Source organism: Dipodomys merriami, unplaced genomic scaffold, assembly GCF_024711535.1.
Source record: "Dipodomys merriami isolate MVZ:Mamm:240054 unplaced genomic scaffold, mDipMer1.0.p SCAF_3, whole genome shotgun sequence".
Lineage (NCBI taxonomy): Eukaryota > Metazoa > Chordata > Mammalia > Rodentia > Heteromyidae > Dipodomys > Dipodomys merriami.
In genome coordinates this window covers 74,223,077-74,247,270 of record NW_027204492.1, presented here as the reverse complement: position 1 = coordinate 74,247,270, position 24,194 = coordinate 74,223,077, and the positions used below count along the sequence as shown (strand labels likewise).

The 24,194-nt window shown below is 42.1% G+C and overlaps 1 protein-coding gene across 1 annotated transcript in view; it reads left to right on the top strand.

Moving 5' to 3' along the window:
• Positions 1 to 23,487, top strand: part of Hdac8 (histone deacetylase 8) — a 265,953-nt gene extending 242,466 nt beyond the window's left edge. The window contains exon 11 of the mRNA XM_070040340.1: positions 22,911 to 23,487. Within this exon, the coding sequence (XP_069896441.1) occupies positions 22,911 to 22,933 (23 nt within the window). The 3' untranslated portion in view covers positions 22,934 to 23,487. The remainder of the gene's footprint in view (positions 1 to 22,910) is intronic.
• Positions 23,488 to 24,194: the final 707 nt, after the last annotated feature.

The window sequence follows — 24,194 nt, the reverse complement described above, 5'->3', positions numbered from 1 at the left end:
TATAGGAGATATAAATAGGAGGATCTGGGTCCAGGCCAGATCAGGTAAAACCAGAAAACCCTATCCCAAAACATCAAAAACAAGAAAGGATGAGATGTGGTTCAAGTGATAGACTACCTGCCTAACAAGCATGAGGTCCTGAGTTCAAACCATAGTACCACAAAAAATGCCATACTAAAAATTTTACAAATTCTGAAATAAAAGTGAAAGCTGCTCCCCCAACTTAAAGTAATTTATCAACTTTTAACAAACTTTCGAAAAAGTTGGCAGATCACTTATGAAGACTTGAAATATGGCCTGGGAGGAGGCATGGCTCAAGTGGTAGAGCAGTTGCCCACCAAGCACAAGACCCTAGGTTCAATCTCCAGTACAAGAAAAAGAGAGAGAGACAGAGAAAGAGAGAGAGGAAGGGGGAGGGGAAAAAAGAAAGGGAGAGAAGGAAGGAAGGAAAGAAGGGAGGGAGGAAGGAAGGAAGGAAGGAAGGAAGGAAGGAAGGAAGGAAGGAAGGAAGGAAGGAAGGAAGGATTGAAATGCCTACCAAAATCCATGAAGTGAGAACTGACTTTTTATGCCAGTCCTGGGGCTTGAACTCAGGGCCTGGGCACTGTCCCTGAGCTTCTTTGCTCAAGGCTAGCACTTTACCACTTGAGTCACAGCACTACTTCTGGCTTTTTCTGTTTATGTTGTACTGAAGAATTGAACCCAGGGCTTCATGCATGGTAGGCAAGCACTTTACCACTAAGCCACACTCCCAGCAAGTATAAAGCATACTACACTGTGCTGGCTACATTATGCGCACACGCACGCACACACACACACACACACACACACACACACACACACACACACACACACACACACACACACACCATCTCATTTAATCTTCATAGTTGCCATAGAAGATAGTAGCCTAGTGCCCAAAACTGTTGTACAACATCCCCTTAGTGATGTTATGTCTAAATGTAAAGTCCTGGATTTGAATCCAAGGCTGGTGCCCCTTCCAAAACTAACATTGACCTGACAAAATTACTCATCATCCCCTGTCTGCTTTTTTCCCCAGTAATCTGGAAACTCCTTCCCATCACAAATTGAGTTGTGAACTGGTTCACGCCTGTAATCCTAGCTACTTAGGAGGCTGAGATCTGTGGATCATGGGTCAAAGCCAGCCCAGGCATAAAAGTTTGTGAGAATCTTATCGCCAATTAACCAACAGAAAGCTGGAGGAGGCACTGTCGGTCAGAGTGGTAGAATGCCATCCTTGAGCATAAAAGATCAGGAACAGCGCCCAGGCCCTGAGTTCCAGCCCCATGACCAACCATAAAAAGGAAGTATGATTTGTGTCTCTATATAGATGGGCTCTATATAAAATGTGTGCATGCACAAGTGTGTGTGTGTGTGTGTGTGCGCACGCACGCACACTAGTACTGAGTCTTGAATTTAGGATCTGGGCACTGTCCCTTAGCTTTTTTACTCAAGGCTTGTGCTCTACTACTTGGCACTCTACCTATACCTGCAGACAGATGAAAAATTACAAACTATAGGGTGAACATTTTAAAATCTCAGGTGCCATTTCCTTTGCAGATACCTCTAGGGATTCTAGGTACTTCCATTTATCTTAAAAATATATCATCTCTTGACTCCCAGTGTAAATACTTTTCTGTCTGGCAGAAGGGAAGAAAATCCAAAGAGCCTCCTGAGAACCACCTCACTTTCCAAAGTTACCACTCACTGTAAGGCAACTATCTCAGTCTCTTTGGGTTTTCTCTTTTGCTCCACTATCTGCAAATCATTTCCTCCTTTTATGATCACTATTACTGTATAATAAATCTTAAAATCCAGGTAGAGTAATTTATCTTTCTTTCTTCAAAATTATTTCAGCTAAAGTTTAGGCATGGTGGCTCATTCTATAATCCTAACACTTGGGAACCGAGGTGGGAGGTAGCGAGTTCTAAGCCAGCCTACTCTACATAGTAAGATCTTGTCTCAAAACTAAAAAATTAGCCAGGTTCCAGTGGCTCATGCCTGTAATCCTAGCTACGCAGGAGGATGAGATCTGAGGATCACGGTTCAAAGCCAGCCCAGGCAGGAAAGTCCATGAGACTCTTATCTCCAATAAACCACCAGAAAACTGGAAGTGGTGCTGTGGCTCAAGTGGTAGAGCGCTTGTCTTGAGCTGAAGAGCTGAGGGACAGCACCTAGGCCCAGAGTTCAAGCCCCACTACAGCCCAAAAAATAAAAAATTATTTTGGATAATTTGTCTTTGCATATAAGGTTTAGAATAACCTACAAAAAATTGTGATGGGCTGGGAAGGTGGCTCAGTGGTAGAGTGCTTGCCTTGCATGCCTGAGGCCCTGGGTTCGATTCCTCAGCACCACATAAGCAAAAAGAAAAAAGCCGGAAGTAGCACTGTGGCTCAAGTGGTAGAGCACTAGCCTTGAGCTGAAGAGCTGAGGGACAGCGCCCAGGCCCAGAATTCAGGCCCCACAACCAAAAAAATCTTGATGTGATATAGGTATAAATTGTGTTAAACATGTACATAAATTTAAAGAGTATTTGATATCTTCATTATGTTGTCTTTCAATATGTGAACATAGATAAATACCTATTTTAACATTTTATTTCCTTCATCAGCACTTTGCAACTTTCAGCATACAAAACCTGAACAGGTTTCATATAGAAGTTTTTCTTGGTGGGGCCAGCTCCTCGGGAGGTTGAGAGCTGAGTATTACAGTTTGAAGCTAGGCTAGGCAGAAAGTCTGTGAGAATTCTTAGCTCAAATTGACCACCAAAGAAGCTGGAAGTGGAGCTGTGGCTCAAATGGTAGTATGCCAGCCACTAGTGGGAAAACCTAAGGAACAGCACCTGTGTGCCCTGAGTTCAAGCACCAGTAGCAGAAAAAAAAAGTCGTTATCTTTTTTTGTGAAATAGGAATTGAACTCCTGGCCTCATGCATGCTAAGAATATCTTTGAAATCTTTTTTTTCTTTTGAGGCAAGGTCTCCTTGAACTTACTATTCTCCTGCCTCAGTATCCCAAGTAGCTGAGATCATAGGCATGAGCCACTCTTCTGGGCTCAACATTTCTTTATTATGATTGTGAATTAGATTATATTTTTTATTTAATATAGGTTCCCATCTGTTTGTTGTTTTGATTTTGACAGCCCTAAATTTAGAGTCTCAAATTTGCTAAGGCAAGCACTCCATCACTTGAGCCATATCCTCAATTCTTGTTTTCAGTTTGCTTTTCAGATAGATTCTCACTAATTTTTGGTCTTAACATGTGATCCTTTTATGTCTGCCTCCTGAGAAACTAGGATTGTAGTCATGTACCACTACAACAGACAAAATATTTTGTTTTTTTAAATTATTTTCTGGTAGTACTGGGGTTTGAACTACAACCTTGTACTTGATTGACAAGTGCTCCATTGCTTAAGGTGAACCTCTGTCAATTTTATCATTATTACATAGGAATATAACTGTATTTTTAACATTGCTCTAATAGCCTGTGACATTGTCAAACTCATTTATTGGTTCTACGTGTTTTCTTGATAGATCTTGTTGGGATATCCTACATAGGATTTCATTCATATACAAATAGAGACCAAATAGAGACTTGAGCTATGGCTCAAGTGGTAGTATGCCAGCCGCTAGTGGGGAAACCTAAGGAACAGCACCTGTGTGCCCTGAGTTCAAGTACCAGTAGCTCTGCTCTGTGTACGTGTGTGTGTGTGTGTGTGTGTGTGTGTGTGTGTGTGTGTGTGTGTGTGTTTGTCAGTCGCGGGGCTTGAACTCTGAGCCTGAATGCTGTCCCTGATCTCTTCAGCTCAAGGCTAGCGCTCTACCACTTGAACCACAGTGCCACTTCCGGTTTTCTAGTGTTAATTGGAGATACGAGTCTGACGGCCTTTCCTGCCCAGGCTGGCTTTGAACTTCGATCCTCAGATCTAAGACTCATGAGTAGCTAGGATTACAGGCATGAACCACCAACACCTGGCTGATCTATGTGCTTTTTGTATCACATTCTTGCCTTATTGCGTTGGCTATGACTTCCAGCACTGTGATAAGAATGACAAGAATAGCCAGGCTCTCACCTATAATCCTAGCTACCCAAGAGGCTGAGATCTAAGGGTAACAGTTGAAAGCCAGCTCAGGCAGGGAAGTTTATGAGACTCTTTTATTTCCTGAACTCTGGGCCTGGGCGCTGTCCCTCAGCTCTTCAGCTCAAGGCAAGCGCCTTACCTCTTGAGCCACAGCGCTACTTCCAGCTTTTTCTATTTATGTGGTGCTGAGGAATCGAACCCAGGGCCTCATGCATGCAAGGCAAGCACTCTATCACTGAACCACCTTCCCAACCCTTCATGAGACTCTTAACTCCAATTAACCACCAGAAAACTGGAAATGGAGATATAGCTCAAAGTGATAGAGTACTAGCCTTGAGCAAAAAAGGCCAGGGACAGCACTCAGGCCCTGAGTTCAAGCCCTATGACCAAAAAGAAAAAAAGAATGGCAAGAGCAGACATCTTTCACTTGTTTCAGAATATAAAGGGAAAGCACCCATTTTCCACCGTGAAGTATTATTTTAACTGTAGCTTTTTGTAAATGACTTTTTTATATATTTCCTCTCATGCTTCCCCTCCAAATCTTGGTTTTCTAAGCATTTTTATCATGAACAGGTGCTGTGTCTTATTGATACTAACATTGATATATGTGATTTTTCTTCTTTAGCTTTTAAATGATTGATGAAATTGATTTTCAAACATTAATCAGCTTTGTGTATCTGGAATAAGTCTATATGTTGCTGAATTCTGTTTGTTTATATTGTTAAACATTTTTGCATCCATGTTCATAATGGATTTCATTGTTACTTGTGGCATCAGAGGAATACATGCCTTATAGAATCAAATACTACTTTTTTTATTACTATAATCAGCAGCTGTAGTAATGCCTCAAGTGGTAGAGTACCAGCCCTGCAATCAAGCTTGAGAAAGTGCAAATTCTTATTTTTTACTTACTCTCTTTAGGATGCTTACTGTATTCAAGCACCAGTACCAGAAAAAGAGTTCAGTTATGAAAGATCTAGCTACTTGGGAAACTGAGATCTGAAGACCTCAGTTCAACGTCAGCTGGGGTGGAGAAATTCTTGAGACTCTTACATCTTTTTTGTTGTTATTGGTCCTAGGACTTGAACTCAGGGCCTGGACACTGTGCTTGAGCTCTTTTTGCTCAAGGCTAGTGCTCTACCACTTTGAGCCACAGCACCACTTCTGGTTTGGGGGTGTTTTTTTTTTTGAGTGATTAATTGGAGATTAGAGTCTGACAGGAACTTTTCTGCCCCAGCTAGCTTGGAACCACAATCCTCAGATCTCAGCCTCCTGAGTAGCTTGGATTACAGATATGAGCCAAAAAGCATACTGAAGGCATAGCTCACGTTGTAGAGTGCCAGCCATGAGCGAAAAAGCTGAGAGAGGAGAGGGGTCAAGGCTTAGAGTTTAAGCCCCAGTATGGCACTTAATTAAGAAGTATTCTCATGTTTCCTGCATAATGTAGTATAGATTTAAGATTAATAGTCTACCTCAGTAGAATTCTCTTGTGAAACTATATAGACCTAGAGTTTTCTCTTTCAGGACATTTATAACCCCTATTTTGATACCATTGTGGACAGAAAATGCACTCTGTAATTTCAATTCTATTTATTTTGTTAGGGTTTATTTTATGGCCTGTCTTGGTATATGTTCTGTTAGTGCTTGAAAAGAATGTATATCCTGCTGTTGTTTTTGGAGTAAGTATCCCTGTAACATGCTGTTACAGTCTATTGATTGTATTGTTGAGCTCTTCTATATCCTTGCTCATTTTCTGTCTAGTTAATTCAATTGGTTAAGGCTCTAACTCTTTTTTTTGGGGGGGGGGTCTGGTCATGGGGCCTGAACTCTGGGCCTGGGTGCTGTCCCTCAGCTCTTCAGCTGAAGGCTAGCATGCTACCACTTGAGCCATAGCACCACTTCTGGCTTTTTTTTTCTGCTTATATGGTACTGAGGAATCGAACCCAGGGCCTCATACATGCAAGACAGCTGCTCTACCACTGAGCCAAATTCTCAGCCCCAAGCCTCTAACTCTTAATTGTAGATTTATCTGTTTCCCCACACTATCTGGTTTTGCTTCATGTAATTTGACACTCTACTGTTTGATGGGTGTACATTTCAGATTGCTATGTCTTGGTAAGTTGACCATTTACTATTATGTAATGTCCCTTTCTGTCGTCATTTTATTTTCTCTGAAGTCTACTTTATGCCATATAAATATAGCTGCATAATATATTTTATTCTACCCATTTACTTTCAGTCTACTTACATTTGAGTTTCTTGTACACAGCATGTGGTTAAATCTTTTATAGCTATTCTACTAGTTCGTATTTCTTTCTCACTGTTTAAAACACTTACCATCCAAAGAAATTTTGATATGTTGGAGCTTGAGCTTCCATTTTATTTTTATTTTCTGTTGATTGTTTAAAACTTTGTTTCTTGAGGGGCTGGGAAGGTGGCTCAGTGGTAGAGCGCTTGCCTTGTATGCCAGAGGCCCTGGGTTCGATTCCTCAGCACCACATAAGCAAAAAAAGAAAAAAGCCAGAAGTGGCACTGTGGCTCAAGTGGTAGAGCGCTAGCCTTGAGCTGAAGAGCTGAGGGACAGCGCCCAGGCCCAGAGTTCAGGCCCCATGACCCGACCCACAAAAAAACAAAAAAACAAAAAACAAAACTTTGTTTCTTGGGCTGGGAAGGTGGCTAAGTGGTAGAGCGCTTGCCTTGCATGCCTGAGGCCCTGGGTTCGATTCCTCAGCACCACATAAGCAAAAAGAAAAAGAAAAAAGCCGGAAGTGGCACTGTGGCTCAAGTGATAGAGCGCTAGCCTTGAGCTGAAGAGCTGAGGGACAGCGCCCATGCCCAGAGTTCAGGCCCCACGACCGGACCCGCCCCCCCCCCAAAAAAAAACCTTTGTTTCTTAGTTTTCTTCCCCATCCTTCATGGTGGGTGATTGTACCTTTGTAATTTATGTGTAGTATCTCTTTTTTTTTGTCAGTCGCGGACCTTGAACTCTGGGCCTGGGTGCTGTCCTTGAGCTCTTCAGCTCAGGGCTAGCACTCTACCACTTGAGCCAAAGCGCCACTTCCAGTTTTTTGGTGGTTAATTGGAGATAAGAGTCTCACAGACTTTACTGCCTGGGCTGGCTTTGAACCATGATCCTCAGATCTCAACCTCCTAGGTAGCTAGGATTATAGGCATGAGCCACCAGCGCCCAGCAATGTGTAGTATTTTTTTTATTATAACTCTGGATTGGTTTGTAATGGTTGCTCTGGGGATATTATAATACATATTTAACAGTACAGTCTAATAATGTCAATCTGTTACCTGTGTGAGTTGTACAAACTGTATGTACTCTTAAGTCCTTATCTGGTTGAGATTGAGGGAATCAGAGTCTGATACTAACCTAGACAGTAAAGTTTACAAGATACAGTCTCAACCAATAGATCGGCATAGTGGTGCATGCCTATCATCCCAGCTATGGTAGGAAATAAAAAATCAGAGATCATAGTTTAAGTGTGGGCCCAAGAAAAAAGTATCTCAACCAGTGTAAAAAAAGGACTGGAAACATAGTTCAGTTGTAGAACACCTGCCTACCAATTTCAAATCTCCAGGCAATGAAAACAAATGTGATAAATCCTTCTGCTATGTACATTTAGAACCACATCAGACAATAGTATAAATTTTGCTTTTTTAAACTCAAAAGGAAAAGGGAAATGTATTATATATATATATTATTTTATATATATATATATGTATATTATTTTTACTCCTTCCATTCTTCTTGCTTTCTTCCCTTATATGCCAAGTTTCTTTATTCTATCATTTCCTTTCCATCAAGAACTTCCTTTTGTGCTGGGCACCAGTGGCTCACACCCGTAATCCTAGCTGCTCAGGATGCTGAGATCTAAGGATCATGGTTCAAACCAGCCCTGGCAGAAGTCCGTGAGACTCTTATCTCCAATAAATCACCAGAAAACCAGAAGTGGCACTGTGGCTCAAGTGATAGAGAACTAGCCCTGAGCTGAAGAACTGACGGACAGTGCCCAGGCCCAGAGTTCAAGCCCAGTGACCAACCAAAAAGAATAAAAAAAGAATTTCCTTTAAATATTTTCTTTTAAAGTCTCTATAGGCAATGAATTTGCTTCATTTTATTTTTTCTGTGAATCTTTATGTTTCCTTCATTTCCAAGACTATTTCTGGATCAATAGTTTGTTTTTTTTTTCTTTAAACATTTGAAAATACTGTACTACCTTTTTCTGGCCTACATGATTCTGATGAAAAATCCAGTCATTTGAATTATCAATAAATTATCTATTAAGACTTTGTTTCTCTTTTACTGCTTCCCACATTTTTCTTTTCTTTTTTTTGTCAGTTGTAGGGCTTGAACTTTGGGCCTAGGCACTGTCCTGAGCTCTTCAGCTCAAGGCTAGCACTACCACTTGAGCCACAGCACCACTTCTGGTTTTCTAGTGGTTAATTGGAGATAAGAGTCTAAGGATGTAACAATGCTTGATAAGAAATGTACTCATTATCTTGCCCATGTAATTGTAACTCCTCTGTACGGAATTTTCATAATTTAAAAGAAATCACATTTAAAAAAACATTTAAAAAAAAAGAGTCTAAGGAGCTTTCCTGTCTGGGCTGGCTTTGTACTGTGATCCTCATATCTCAGCCTCCTGAGTAGCTAGGATTATAGGGGTGAGCCACTGGCACTTGGCCAGATTTTTTTTCTTTAGTTTTCAGAAAATTGATTATTATGTGTCTAGACAGGGATTTGAAGGACGGAGAACTATCTTGTTAGGGCTTTACTCTCCTTGAATCTATAGATTTAATTTTTTTTCAAAATTTATGAAATATTTAATCATTTCTTCAAATATTTTTCAGCCTCGCACTCTCTTCTCCATCTTGGGTTTAATGACATGAATATTAGATCTATCACAGTCTCACAGTTTGCTGAATCTCTGCTCAGTTTTTCAGTCTATTTTCTTTTTTTTTTGTTGTTTTAAATTTAATTTTATTTTATTTGTGAACATACTGTACAGAGGAGTTACAATTACATGGGCAGGATAATGCGTACATTTCTTACCAAGCATTGCAGCCTCCTCCTTTGTTTACCCTTCACATCCCTTCCCAGCCTCCCCCCTCCCCCCCAATCCCAATCCCAATCCTTCTCCTTCCTCCCCGCTTGCCCCCGCCACACCGACGTTGTAAAGCTCGTTTTGGACATGACAACTTGTACTTCTCATTGTTGCAACAGGTCCACCTGTATCCTTAAACAACTGGTTTTTCCCCATCTCCTCCACAAGTTATACTGACATCAAATATAGTGAAAGCAGGGGTTATACTGTGGGGGAGGGACATACAAAGCAACAAAGAGATAATCTTATAAATGCGTTAGAAACACATGCATGAAAGAAAAAAAACATTAAAATACACATCTAAGGGTTCATTTTCCTAACATCACGTTATCTGACCTTTTCCGCTTGACTCATACATATACTAGATATTACAAATAAGGGAAACCATGGGACCTATGTTTCTTTGGGCCTGGCTTACTTCACTTAATATAATTTTTTCCAAGTTTTTCCATTTCCTAACAAATGGGGCAATGTCATTCTTTCTGATGGAGGCATAGAATTCCATTGTGTATATATACCACATTTTCTTGATCCATTCATCTACTGAGGGGCATCTGGGTTGGTTCCATATCTTAGCTATGGTAAATAATGCTGCAATAAACATAGTTGTGCTGGTAGCTTTAGTGTGGTCTTGTTTGTAAACATTTGGGTAAATGCCCAAAAGTGGGATTGCTGGGTCATAGGGGAGTTCTATATGAAGTCTTTTGAGTTCAGTCTATTTTCTATCACTTGCTCAAATGGCTAATTTCTATTCTGTCTTCTGGTTTACTAATTCTTCTTTTATCCCCACCAATCTTCTGTTAAACCACTCTATTGAATTTTTATTTCACTTATTCTTATTTTTCAGTTCTAAAATTTCCACTTCATTTTTCCTTATTTCTCCTGTTTCTCTGTCAATACTTCCTGTCTTTTGTTTCAAGCATATTTATAGTTGCTTATTGAAGTATTGTTGTGATGGCTGCTTTAAATGCCTCAAGTATTTCCAATATCTGTGTCATCTCCTATCCAACCTACTAACCAGACCCAAGTCTACTTAACCTTTGAGATCAGATGAGATCAGACATATTCAAAGTGAAATAGCCATAGATCATCTATGTCATCTCTATGTTGCAATCTGTTGTTTTCCTTTGAGTTGCACATTTCCTGTTGTTGGTATGATGAATGGTTATCTCTGTATCCTAAATATTTGAAGTATGGTGTTTTGAAAGTCTAGATCTTATTTAAACCTTCTGTTTTAGCAGAAAACACCTTTAACTGACATTAGGAGCCATTACCCCATAAAATTGGAGTTCTCACTTTAAAGAGGTTATTATATTTTAACAGATTATCAAGTAGGCCACACAAAAGACAAAAATTTCCCTTGTTCCTGAAATTTTATTTCAGACTACATGCATCAGTAATGTTTGTGTTAATGGTTATTTTTAGGGATCCTTCAGAATAATAATCTAAATATATACCATTAGTCTGTACAGCAACAGAAACATGTGCTATGGATTGTCATTCAACAGTAAATATTAAAATGTCACTAAAACAATTTTAAGTCTAGATTCCTTAAAAAAATTAAAAATCAAATAAAAAGTTCAATTTCCCTAGTCAGTTACTTTTTATACCATGTAGAAATTTACGTGGCCCACTGGACCCTCACTGATAGTACCCTGACCAGAATAGAGTGGCACCTTTTTATTGAAAGTCTCACTATGTAGCTCATACTATCCTTAAACTCAACAGTCCTCCAACCTCAACCTCCTGAAAGCTAGGAGTACCCACATGAGTTACAGTGCCTGGCCAGGCTGAGGAATGGTGCCTTTGTGCTGTGCACTATGTACAGTGCACTGTGCACTGTACAGGCACAGTGGTGGATGGGCATCCTTGTTCTCCAAGAGAGATGAAAAGTCTTTGTTTCCACTCTGCCTTCTCTGACACCTGCTGGTATGGATGGGGACTCTGGCTACGGCTAAGGTAGTATGTGTAAACTAATATGTTTCTGATTAATTTGGGAGTACTATTTTAGATCAGATAGTCAATGAAAGTCTTTCTAAGGTGGTGTGACATTTTGAAATAGAGTTTAATGAAGTGAGCAAAAGGGCTTTATAAACATTTAGGTGAAGAATATTCTAGATGAAGGTAAGAACAGGATGAAAGGCAGGAATGGATTTAGTGTGTTTAATGTTTATGTTTTAAAGTATAATTGAAAGAAATACAACTATTGCATCCATTTTTTTACTTCATAGATATTATTGCTTAAGATGAAGTTAAATTTAAGAAATTAGTCTGTATGGTATGCAAGTATAGTAACACTCCTGACAGTACTTAAGTTTAGGGAGCAAATCCGTCTCTGAGGTAGATTTATTAGCCCCATTTAATGGTGAGAAAACCAAGCATAGGGAACTTAATTCCCTTGCACAGGGTCACATGGCAGTCAGTGGGGAAACTGGTATTCCACAAAAGATGCTAAGGATCATACCCAAACTTAGAAAAGGAAGTATAGAATTGTCCTGGTGGAGCTGCTGATTATTACACATAACAAACTAAAGTCTTTTGAACCATAGTGGGAGGCCTCTACTGTGTTTGAGCATTTTTGTGTATTTGTTTGCTCAAAGTACATGTCTAAAGCAATTGCACTGCTCATCCCCCTCCAGCTTCTTGTGATAAAATGATCAAAGGGCAAAAGGAAGGTTGGAAATTACTAGAGAAAATAAGGTAAGCCATTCAGGGTTCTGGAATGTCTTAACTGTTGACAACTTTCTTGATCTACTCAGAGGCCCTTTAACCAACTGGGATTCAGGTGCAGTCTCAAGCACAGTGGCCAAATCCAGGCCAAATCCAGCAGTGCTAAGGGTCGCTAGATACCAGAGTCAGCAAGCCTGGCTGCCTAGGGGCAGCTGCCACAGGATTCTTCCTTCAGGACTCCCAAGAAAGCTCCATACACATCCTATGTCAACCCATGGACTCTGGTATACCTGCATGGAGACATCCCACACCATGGTCATGCAACCAAGGAGCTCACAGACTTTTAAGAAAGAGAAACATCTTTATAAGCTCCTGCTTTGCCCACATCTTTGTGCCTGTTTGCAGCTGCAAGCACATTTTGGAGGGAGATTTCATAAAGATTTCTAAATTGAGTTAGAATTTCAAGTCTATTGTGACATGCAAATTAGTCCTGCCTGCCCGTTGGCAGCAAAGCAGCTGAAGTGCCTAGAGATGGGCCATAAAATGAAAGCATCAAAGTGATTAAATGTGCCCGAAGAGCATAATTGAGTGCATGAATAAGAGAAAATAAAACAAATTGATTTTCTCCAGTGCCAGAAAAACAGAATAATTGAGAACAAAATAATAGACTTTGAAGTAATCAAAGTGAAGAATGCACTATAGTGACATAGAAACAGCCAGTTGGGGGAGAGATTTATTGTGTTTCTGTTATCATTTTTACAACTTTAATTTCATTAGCTAATAAATACAAATCAATTGAAAAATCAGTCAACCAGAGAGGAGGTACTCCCAAGCCAAGATTTTTATTCACATCTCTAAAACAGGCTGAGGCAGTGATCCTCAGTCTACTTTCCCAGGGACACGTTTCCCCTTTGAATGGGAAAACAAGTGTGAGAGGCCTCCATTGGAGGTGGTAATCATCTGTTATGCCAATCACTTGTCACATAAAGGTTTACAGATTGAACTGTCCAAAGGGTCACTTTTATACCTGGTAGAGGCAGAATTGCTCGAGTGCCAGCATCTTGGGTTACAAAGATGACATTTCCATGGTACTGACCACCATATGTGGTCTTACCGAAGGTCCTTCTGTCTTCATTTGCTGGGAATCATGGTGGTAGCAACTATGACAGGAACCACAGCAGGAGCACCTGCATTCTCACATGTCTGCTGAACATCTATGGCTTGCTGCCTCCATCCCTGCCCCCCATGCACACACAAATGACACTGGAATCCAATCTAAAATTGAAGGCCAAGCAAGAGTATGCCATCCTTTTGGGTTCCAGCATGGTAGCCATGAGTCTGGGGAAGGTCAAGGCAGAAGAGCTAGGTTGGCGGAAATTTCACATGTCAACCTTGGCAGTAGAATCCTGGAGACACCAAGCCATGCTGGGACCAGGTGCTAGAAGATCACAGAGCAAGCCTAAGGCTTTTTAGAGCTATTTTTATGACTCCTCCAAGAAAAGAATATCTCCACCCCACTCCCCAGCTGTTCCTGGCTGGGCTCAGTGACCCTTCCCTTCAAGATCCATGGTGGTGGATGGCATGGCGTGAATTGTGGCTTTTCTTTCCCCAAGATTTTGAGCTACTCTGACTGTGATTGGGACTTTCTGATGTTCATGACACACCCTACCTTCAGGGCACCACAGTTAGCAGTCATGCCTTTGGCTCTAGTTGAGATCTTGGGCACCATTGGGACTGTAAATCTGGGTGTACAGAGGACTTGGCAGTGCTGAAACTGGAACTAGTTGCTGGCTCCATGGGGATGGCATGGCTAAGACACTGCCTGCCAGACCATTCATCCTGGAGGATGTATTTGCCAGGAAGCACCTAGATGCTGAAGGGAATCTCTGACCACCTCATGCTCTCCAAGGCTTAATTGCCATGTGCCTGGAGGTCAATGGGGAATGCTAGCATTTGACCCTTTTGAACAAAAGAGCAGGAGTTTGTGTCCAGGACAAACTGAAAATCACAGCTTCCATTTCTCACTAGTGTTTGGGTGGAGTAAAATGGAGCAAATGGCTTCTGAAATTCTAAAGCATTATACAGATGTAAGGCTGTATTATTCTTCGGACTGCTGCTATTCCCATTATCCCGGATTCCCCAGCCCAGCATTTTTGTCTGAAAAAGAAATGTAGAGAAGGCACCTAGACCAAAGAACCTGGGAGCTGTGACTCCAAAATGCCTGAGAGATGTTACCCAGCCCAGCAGATCGACAGCTGCCGGGACCCAGTTCCACAAGCTGCCTGGCAGGCATACAGCCCACTCTTGTGATGTCACCTCGTCAGTTACTTGTGCCCATCCCTCCACATGGAGCCAGCAGATTAGGCACAGGAGAGGAGAAAAAATGAATCATGGGCTATTTTAAAAATTGCTTCAATTCCATTTGAGCCTGCAGTTGCGCCTTGCAAGCTGAGACCAGAGCACCCTAACCATCAGGCTAAGTGCTGATAGCCTGTAAATGCCAAGAGCCTGGTGGGATTAATCTGCAACCCCAGGTTCTAATTCAGGTCAGAGGCAGACAAGTGGTAATTGGTGGTTCTCTGTAATTGTCATTGAAAGGCTTACTGATGACAGGAGGGATCGACATTCCAAGGCAAACAATGCAGTTGTCAATTAAGAGCTAAAAATTAAATCAACCATCCACATCAACACATGCCCAAGGCTGCATGGAAATTCTTCGGACTACCATTGCTCCCAGGAAAAAGGAAGACCCTCAAACCTGGTCATGGGAAGGCAGCAACTGGAAAACTTGCTATAGCCCTGGATCACATGAGATCCCAGTGCCTCCTCTAGTGCCCTTATCTCTCTTCCTGACCTTCTTTCTGAGTTCTGGCCACAAAAACCTTGTGGTTGCCTTTATACATACTGCTCTGTTCTTGTTGCTTGGAACATTCTTCCTCTTAGGACCTTCAAGATACTCTGTGAAACTTTCTGTACTCTTCTTTCTCTACCCTAAGCATTATATACATCGGGTATTTTATTACCCTGTCTCTATGGTGCTTGTCACTAGTATAATTGTTTCCATATATGTTTTCCTCACTGCACTGAATGCTCCTTGAATGCAAGATCAATGCCTTGCTCTCCTCTGTGACTCCAGCATCCAGCCCAAGGCCTAGCCTATTGAATACACAAAGATTTGTACAATGGATGGATATGGAAGTGGACCAGACTGGACCAAAGGAGAGGAATGGAGTGAAGGTAGAAAAGTTTTACTTTTCAGGGCTGGGGGTTTAGCCCAGCGGAAGGGCGCCCACCCGGTGCGTGTAAGGCCCTGGGTTCGGTCCTCAGCCCTGGGGGAAAAAAAAAGAGAAAAGTTTTACTTCTTTGGTAGTACTGGGTGGGGTTTGAACTCAGGGCCTTTCTTCTTACTAGGCAGATGGTTCTACCACTTAAGCCACATCACCAACTCTAAGATTTTTAGATACTAGAAGCTGATAGCCATAGAGCAGCCTAGGCACCAGCTGCCCAAGAGCATCTCTCAAGATGGGCCTGTAAGAAGTACAATTTGAAATGCATAACACATTTTTTTAAATTTTAATTTAATTTTATTTTATTTGTGAACATACTGTACAGAGGAGTTACAATTACGTGGGCAGGATAATGCATAGCATAACACATTTTTTACTTTAATAGTTGTATGTATATATTATTGACTTATTTATATTTATGATTTTGATTGTGTTAATGTCATCAGGTATAACCATGAAGACCACTGCTTAATATATTTGGCTTTACAAATATTAAGGACTAGTTAATGAATGTATTCTGTGTTGCACATCAGTATAATCTGTTGACCAGTAATATAGCTTTTTCTATACTAAACATGTGGAAACTATTCTCTTTTTATGCTTCTTAGAATATATGAGACCAAAATGGGTATTAAAGTTTTAAAAGTGAATAGATAAGAAAAAAATTAGATGGCAAGCCAGGTGCTGGTGGCTCATACATGTAATTCTTGCTACTCGGGGTGCCTGGAGCACAGGCCCTTCATTCAAGGCCCAGGACAAGAAAGAGAAATAAAAGAGAGAGAGAGAGAGAGAGAGAGAGAGAGAGAGAGAGAGAGAGAGAGAGAGAGAGAGAGAGAGAGAGAGAGAGAGAGAGAGAGAGAGAGAGAGAGAAAGAAAGAGAGGGGGTAAGGAAGGAATAAGGAAGGAAGGAAAGAGGGAGGGAGGAAGGAAAGAGGGAGGGAGGGAGGGAAAGGAAAATATTAGGTGGCTATTAATAAAGATGTCAAGTAGATAAAACAATTTCTTTTTTTTTGGGGGGGGGGTCCGGTCGTGGGGCCTGAACTCTGGGCATGGGCGCTGTCCCTCAGCTCTTCAGCTCAAGGCTAGCGCTCTACCACTTGAGCCACAGTGCCACTTCTGGCTTTTTTCTTTTTGCTTATGTGGTGCTGAGGAATCGAACCCAGGGCCTCAGGCATGCAAGGCAAGCGCTCTACCACTGAGCCACCTTCCCAGCCCCAACAATTTCTTTTTTTTCTTTTTTACTTTTTTTTTTTTTGTCAGTTGTGGGGCCTGAACTCTGGGTCTGGGCACCATCCCTGAGCTCTTCAGCTCAAGGTTAGTGCTCTACCACTTGAGACACAGTGCCACTTCTGGCTTTTTCTGCTTATGTGGTGCTGAGGAATCGAACCCAGGGCCTCATGCATGCAAGGCAAGCATTCTTACCACTGAGCCACCTTCCCAGCCCCAGATAAAACAACTTCTGAAAGTACAACTTCTATGGAAATATTCAATAGTCCTAAATTCACTTTCCTGTTCATCTCTGAAGCCACTCAGCTCCCAAAGATTCTGGGATCTCCTTGGCATGCCTCCAAACTGCTACTATGGTACTATCTTCAGAATCATTTGCCACCTTGTCTGGCAGTGCCAATTCTCTATTTGTTGGTATGTGTTTGCTCTCCTGAATCACATTTATAAGATCATTAAGAGCAATGGCTAAGCTTGCAGCCTCTATGCATTGAATGGAAAAGTGTTTGATCAACTGCCCTGTACATATGGGTGCTTTATTACCCTGTTGCTATAGATGATAATGTTTACCTTCATATGTGTCTATTCCTTTAGTGTGGAGGTATTCAGCTCCTGTTATCTGCCAGGCACTATTGAGGGTACTAATGACAGAGTAATGAACAAGATAGACAAAGCCCCTGCCCTCATAGAGCTTGTAAAAGGAGACAGTCTGCCTAGAAATAAGGTTAGAAATGCCCAGAAATAAAGTTATTTTCCATATGCTATGTGCATTATGAAAGCAAAGCAAGACCATGTGACAGAAAAGTAGTGGCTAGGGAATGATCTTAAGGCCTCCCAGTGGTGATGTTGGAGTTGAGACCTGTTGACTCAAAAATGACAGAGATAATTAGATGGGTCAAAAAATGCAAGGATCCAAGGACAGAATATTCCAGAGGGAAGGAATAGCATGTACAAAGAAGGGGAAGCAAGCCCTAAATGGAAAAAAAAAGGTTTGAGTTCAAACCACACAGAGACTTGCTAGAACTGGGTAAGTAAAGAAGGTGCAGATAGGAGACCAGAGACAAGGACTGTATTGTGCAGGTGAATTGCTATGATGTTATTCTAGGTATGCTTGGCAGCTGTTCAAGGGATTTGAGCATAGGCATATCCAAGCATATCTAAGCTTCTATTTGAAAAGCTGGTTGGAAAAAAACAAGGAAATAAAGGGTCTGGGAACTGGTGGCCCATGCCCATAATCCTAGCTACCCAGGAGGCTGAGATCAGAAGAATTGCAGTTCGAGCCAGCCTGGGCAGGAAAGTCCAAGAGACTTTACCTCCAAAATCGCCAGGGAAAAAAATGGACTAGAGGCATGGCTTAAATGATAAAGTATCAGCTGTGAATGAAAAAGCTAAGGGACGGTGCTCTGGGCCCACAGCACAAAAAAAAAAAAAAATCCATCCCAAAGTAATCAGGAATTACAACAGGTAGTCCACGAGCACATCTTGCCTCCAAAATTGTTTTGTATGAGCACTTTTTTTTGTCAGTTGCAAGGCTTGAACTCTGGGCCTGGGACTGTTCCTGAGCTCTTCAACTCAAGGCAAGTGCTCTACCACTTAAGCCACAGCGCCACTTCCAGTTTTCTGGTGATTTATTGGAGATGAGTCTCATGGACTTTCCCACTTGGGCTGGCTTTAAACAGCAATCCTCAAATCTCAGCCTCTTGAGCAGCTAGGATTACAGGCATGAGCCACCAGTGCCCAGCTGTGTGAGCACTTTCATTGGTACCTCACATAATAGTTGTTAAAAATTTCAATCACTTGTCCATATTTAACACTGGAAACTTTGCCTTAAATTGCGTGTTTCTGACTCCTCTTGGAAAATGGAAAGCTCTGGTCATACTGGCCCTACATGCTTGCCCACTAGTGAATGACTGATGCTGAATGGGCACTGCCCACTTTGTGAGCATGGGAGTATGTGCTGTCCAATGTGCCTCATACTCTGCCACTCACCTTGGTCTGTCTTACTCTAGGCCAAGTGTGAGTCTCCACCTACCACAACAACTTAGTGTTGTAGCTTTGTTTGCTTTTGGAGTAGAGTCAAACAAAAAGAAACTTTCTTGTACTCATGATTCCAAGTAGGAAAATGAATAGTGCATCAAGAATGCTCCATAAGGGGCTGGGAAGGTGGCTCAGTGGTAGAGCGCTTGCCTTGCATGCATGAGGCCCTGGGTTCGATTCCTCAGCACCACATAAGCAAAAAGAAAAAAGCCGGAAGTGGCGCTGTGGCTCTAGTGGTAGAGCACTAGCTTGAGCTGAAGAGCTGAGGGACAGTGCCCAGGCCAGAGTTCAGGCCCCACGACTGGACCAAAAAAAAAAAAAAGAATGCTCCATAAGTCTTGCCTCAATTTGCTTTCCTCTCATTTAGTTTGTTCTCAGATTTTCTAGTCATTCAGGTTTGCTTCCTCTGATCTAAACCCCTTGTCTCCCCAGGCCTTTAGAATTTTCTCAGGCTGCCACCCACCACTGGAAAAGCTGGACTTCAAGGGGAAACAATAGGCATTATTTAGGCTTACATTTATATTGTTACCCAAATTCAATATTGCTCATCATCAACTTTTGGTGAAAATTATTTCTGTTGTTTTTCTTAATTGCCTCCAAATGTAACCAGAGAGTAGGTCAGGCAACAGAAAATACAGCACCCAACTTTCCTTTCTATGATCATGTGTTGTTGGAACACAGTGATGTGGAATTTTGTCCCTCCATGTATTTACTCATTCCTCAAGCTCTGGCTGTGCTGACAGATGGAGGGATCCTTGCTTCAGCAGCAGGATCTGCTGAGGATGGACCTCAGCACAGGCAATCACACAAGCAAAAGGCAAGAGTGGAATGCATGGCTGGGGCCCCTCTGAACTGAGGAGCTGGACTTCATTCACAGGTGGTCAGGAGCTACGGGAAGTTTTCTGGCAGCAGTTGTCAGGAGTCAGCTCCAGAACCAGAAACACAGGTGGATGAGGCTGCTTCAGTGATCCAAGTAATCAATTATATGGCTAAGGCAGAGACAGAAATGAGGGGATAGATTTCAGAGAATGCTTGAAGTTAGGCTTAGCAAGTCTTAAGGTGTGAAAAGGTTATGAGTCAAGAGACAAAGTGCTGGGTGCTTGTGGCTCACACCTAAAATCTTAGCTACTCAGGAGGGTGAGATATAAGAATCATAGTTCAAAGCCAACCCAGACAGGAAAGTTCATGACATGCTCATTTGTCCATTAGCCAGCAAAAGAGCTAGAATGGGAGCTGGGGCTCAAGTGATAAAGTGCTAGCTTTGAGCAAAAGATAGGAAGAATCAAAGATGGCCCAGAAGTTTTGAGTTTAAGGGTTTCAAACACTGAAAACAGAGGTGGAAAAAAGTACTAAATTGGACCTCACTGAAACTAAATTTTGCTTTCTCTTGTTAGTAAAATAGAGACATAACTTGGGCTGGGAAGGTGGCTCAGTGGTAGAGCGCTTGCCTTGCATGCATGAGGTCCTGGGTTCCATTCCTCAGCACCACATAAGCAGAAAAAAAAGTCGGAAGTGGCGCTGTGGCTTAAGTGGTAGAGCGCTAGCCTTGAGCTGAAGAGCTGAGGGACAGCACCCAGGCCCAGAGTTCAGGCCCCATGACCGGACCCCCCCAAAAAAATAGAGACATAACTTATGTACTAACATAAAATATTTGCAAGTTATACACCTAACAGAAGATATATCTCAAACCAAAGGTCTCCAAAATCAACATTTCTAAAAATTCCAGATTAAAAAATGGGCAACAGACTAAGAATATGAAGATAGAAAATAGACACATACAAGGCATTTGACATTGGGCTGGAGAGTGTAGCTCAAGTGGCCTTGCAAGCTTGAGGCTCTGAGTTCAATCCTTGACACTGACGGGGGGGAAAAAAAGAATAGAAAGATGTTCAACATCCCTATATAATTAGAAGAGTGCAAATGGAGAGCTCAGCGAGACAAGACATCACTATGCCCTGACTAGAACAGACAAAACAAACAGCACCAAATGCTGCCAAAGTTGTTGAAAAATGAGATTCCTCATACATCGCTGATGGGACTATAAATGACACAATGACTCTGGAAAACATGTTGACAGTTTGTTAAAAAACTAAACATGCAAGCCAGGCACCAGTGTCCCGACCCGCAGGACTTCAACGAGGGCAGTGAACCTAAGCGAGAAGGAATGAAGGGACAAGAGACACGAAGAAGGACAGCAAGACAAGGATCCTGATCAAGCTGCCAAATTTTATTTTTCACACAGGGGTATTTATATGCTTAGGATAAGGAAGCTTCTTCATTGGCCGTAGCAGCTGCAAGATGTTTGCTTAGGGCAATGTGAAAAGGTGGTCAATAGCAGCTACCTGGTCTTTGTTTGGGGCAGGATGCAAAGACCAGATTCTGTAAATAGCCTCGAGAGATGTTCCAGCAAGATAGTCAAGCTTATCATGCAGATTGACTCAACTTTTGGCTCCCAACACACCAGTGGCTCATACCTGTAATCTTAGCTACCCAGGAGGCTGAGATCCAGAGATCATAGTTCAAAGCCAGCGCAGGGAAGAAAATTCAACAAGGCTCTAAGTCCAAAAACAACCAGCAGCTGGTCACCTGTGAGTCATGCCTGTAATCCTAGCTACTCAGGAGGTTGAGATCTGAGGATTATGGTACAAAACAAGCTCAAGCAGGAAAGTCTGTGAGACTCTTACCTCCATTTAACAACTGGAGCTGTGGTTCATGTGATAGAGTGTGAGTCTTGATCACAGAAGCTCAGAGACATGCCCAGACCCCAAATTCAAGGCCTAGAACTGGCACACATACACACAAAAAAAGTTCATGAAGCCAGGCACTGGTGACTCACGCCTGTAATACTAGCTACTCAGGATGCTGAGATCTGAGGATCTTGGCTGAAAGCCAGCCTGGGCAGGAAAGTCTGTGAGACTCTTATCACCAATAAAAACCACTAGAAAACCGGAAGTGGCATTGTAGCTCAAGCGGTACAGCGTTCGCCTTGAGCTGAAGAGCTGAGGGACAGCGCCCAAGCCCAGAGTTCAAGCCCCACGACCGACCAAAAAAAAAAAGTTCATGAGACTTTATCTCAATCAGTGGTTGGGCACACACCTGTTATCCCAGCTGGGTATAGTGACAGGAACCTCTCGTCCTTAGTGACATGGGGATCACAGCCCAGGCCAATCTAGACATAAAGTGAGACTCTGCCTCATAAAAAGGAGCGGAAGAGAGTAGTTATAGAGGGGCTGAGATTGATTAGAACATATTATATGCTATATACTATACAACTAATGTAAACCAGTAAACAAGGGAGTGTGGCTTTAGTGGCCTACCTTGCAAGTGTAAGTCCCTGAGATAAATCCCCAGTACCATCAAAAAAATCACAGATCTGCATGCACACACATACACGTGTGCACACACACACACATACACATATCAATGTTACTAGGGATTAAGTAAAAAAAAGTTAAAATCTTGGGGCTGAAAGTGTATCTGAGTGGGAGAGCACTTGCTTGCCTAGCATATTTTAGGCCTCATGTTTGTACCCCAACACCACAATAAAATATAAATAAATTTATTTTAAAAGTTACAGTAGAGGGCTAAAGAAGTAGCTCAATGGTAGGACACTTGCCAAGCATGTACAAGGATGAGACCCTGAATTCAGTTCCCAGCACAATAAATAAATGGTTTGTTTCTGATTGGATTCTTCTTTCCTTCCTTTCTTACATTCACCCATTCACTCAGCTATTTGCTGATACATTTACTATGTAAGAGACACTATGCCACACTTTACAGATCAACAGAAAGTAGGACAGCCCAGGTCCCTGCTCTGTTTAGAAGATTTCAGAGGAGTGAGCAGTAGAGTTTGGAGGCCAATAGTTTACTTGGGGAAATGGGGCAAGGAAAAGACTGCCAGGGACCAAGTGAGCAAACTTTTCATTCTTAGAGCCCAGTTCTATAGGATTGAAAGTGTCTCCCCTTTCCTAAAAAGCTCTGAAGGCAATAAAAGGTCCTTACTCCATACTTCACAGGTACTCACAAAAACTAAACTACCAGGCAGATTGTGCCCTGCAAGAGGGAAAAGGGAGAATAAAGGGAAATTGGATGTGGCTAACTGAACTATGTAAAAGCATTGTCTGAATGTTCATGCACGTAATTGGGGGATTCTTAAAACAACCATTTGTTTAGCTCATAACTCTGGATTGGTGACAAACCTAGGCTCAGCTGAGTGGTTCTTCTGGTTTGGGCCATACTCACCCAGTATCTACAATCAACTGGCTATCAAAAGCTCACTTATCTGTTGGTTGCTGGAATGATAGGGGTACCTGGTACTTTGTCTCTCATCATCCAGCAGGCTAGCCTGGGCTTGTTCACACAGTGGGGTCACAGGGTTCCCAAATGCAAACACTTTCTTTTCTTTCTCACAGCTTCATTGAATTGTATAATTCATATATATCACCTGAATTCAAATTCTGTTTTTTCTCCTGTTTGCAGGCAATCTGAAGCATGTGGTCTAATTGACAAAAAGAGATCAGATTTCCAGAGCTGAGAAGCAGTGCCTGTAATGAAGACAGTGTGTTTATGTGAGCAGTTTGTGGAATTTGTGACTGCAGGGGAAGTTTGGAAGAAATTACTTCCTGAAAATTTCCAAGTGGTACCAAGTGGCAACTGGCCTCCTGGGGTGAGGAGGCAGGCACCCCAGAGTCCTCAGCTAGACCTAGGGGAAGAGGGAGATATTCAACATTTAAAAGTGTTTATTTTTTTTAAATACACATTTTTAATCTCTGGAGATTATTTTTGAGTAAGTTGGGGAAGGGGCATTTTTTATTTTCTTAAAGGAGACAGACAAAATGCTGGAGGATAGTACAGAATTTGCTGATCACCAGTTTCTTGGTTGAGAGGCACTGGATAGGAACAGTTACCGACAGGAACAGTTATGACATCAGGATCATCCAGGTAGAACCTGGAGGAGGGGGGACCAATTATGAGTGGGAGGTAAGGAAGAAGTCCACAGGTGGTGTTTTAGGATTCTGAATTTATGTTGTTTATTAATAAAATATTTGAAAACTTACCTCTTGTTCCCATTGTCCTCGTTATAAACTGCCACTGACTGTACACACAGTTCTGAACATTTCCTCTCACTGAAGTATTTAACATAATCCTGCAGCTTTCATGCTGTGCTCTGATCCAGCCTGGGGGGGCTCACCCTGAGTGCTGGACCCCCTGGAAAACTAATATGTCCCTAGCCCAATTCCTTTGGACAGAAGGCAAGCTCTACCATGGGGCCCAGCCATAGGAAAGAAGGTACATGAATACAGGCTCTGCAACCATGGAGAGGGTCTTGCTAGAACCCTGGAGGAGTGCCTTTTCCAGAAAAAGATTTAGGGATGGATAGAGCAGGTTGGCATGTCAGCTCTCAAAGGGGACATTTCCATGGTTAGAGAGGATGCTTCCTAGTAATTATTGTCAGTATACATGATGAAAAGGGGACATGGCCCAAATGGTTGTTGTCATCATCCTGGAAGATAACAAATGAGGATTAAAAATTATGAGAGATGAGGTCAAGGAAGGGACAACCGCATGTAATGATTTTATAACTTGGTTTACCAAATATTTATGAAACTTTCAACTGCTGGAAGACAGGGGCACAGCTCGTCCTGGCCAGCTAGGAATTTCCAGACAAGCCAAAGGAGGAGGGAAAGAAGCAGGTCCCAGCTTGTTTGAACTATGTTTGCAACACAAACAGAGGTTAAGGGAGCACTGAACAGGGAGCAAATC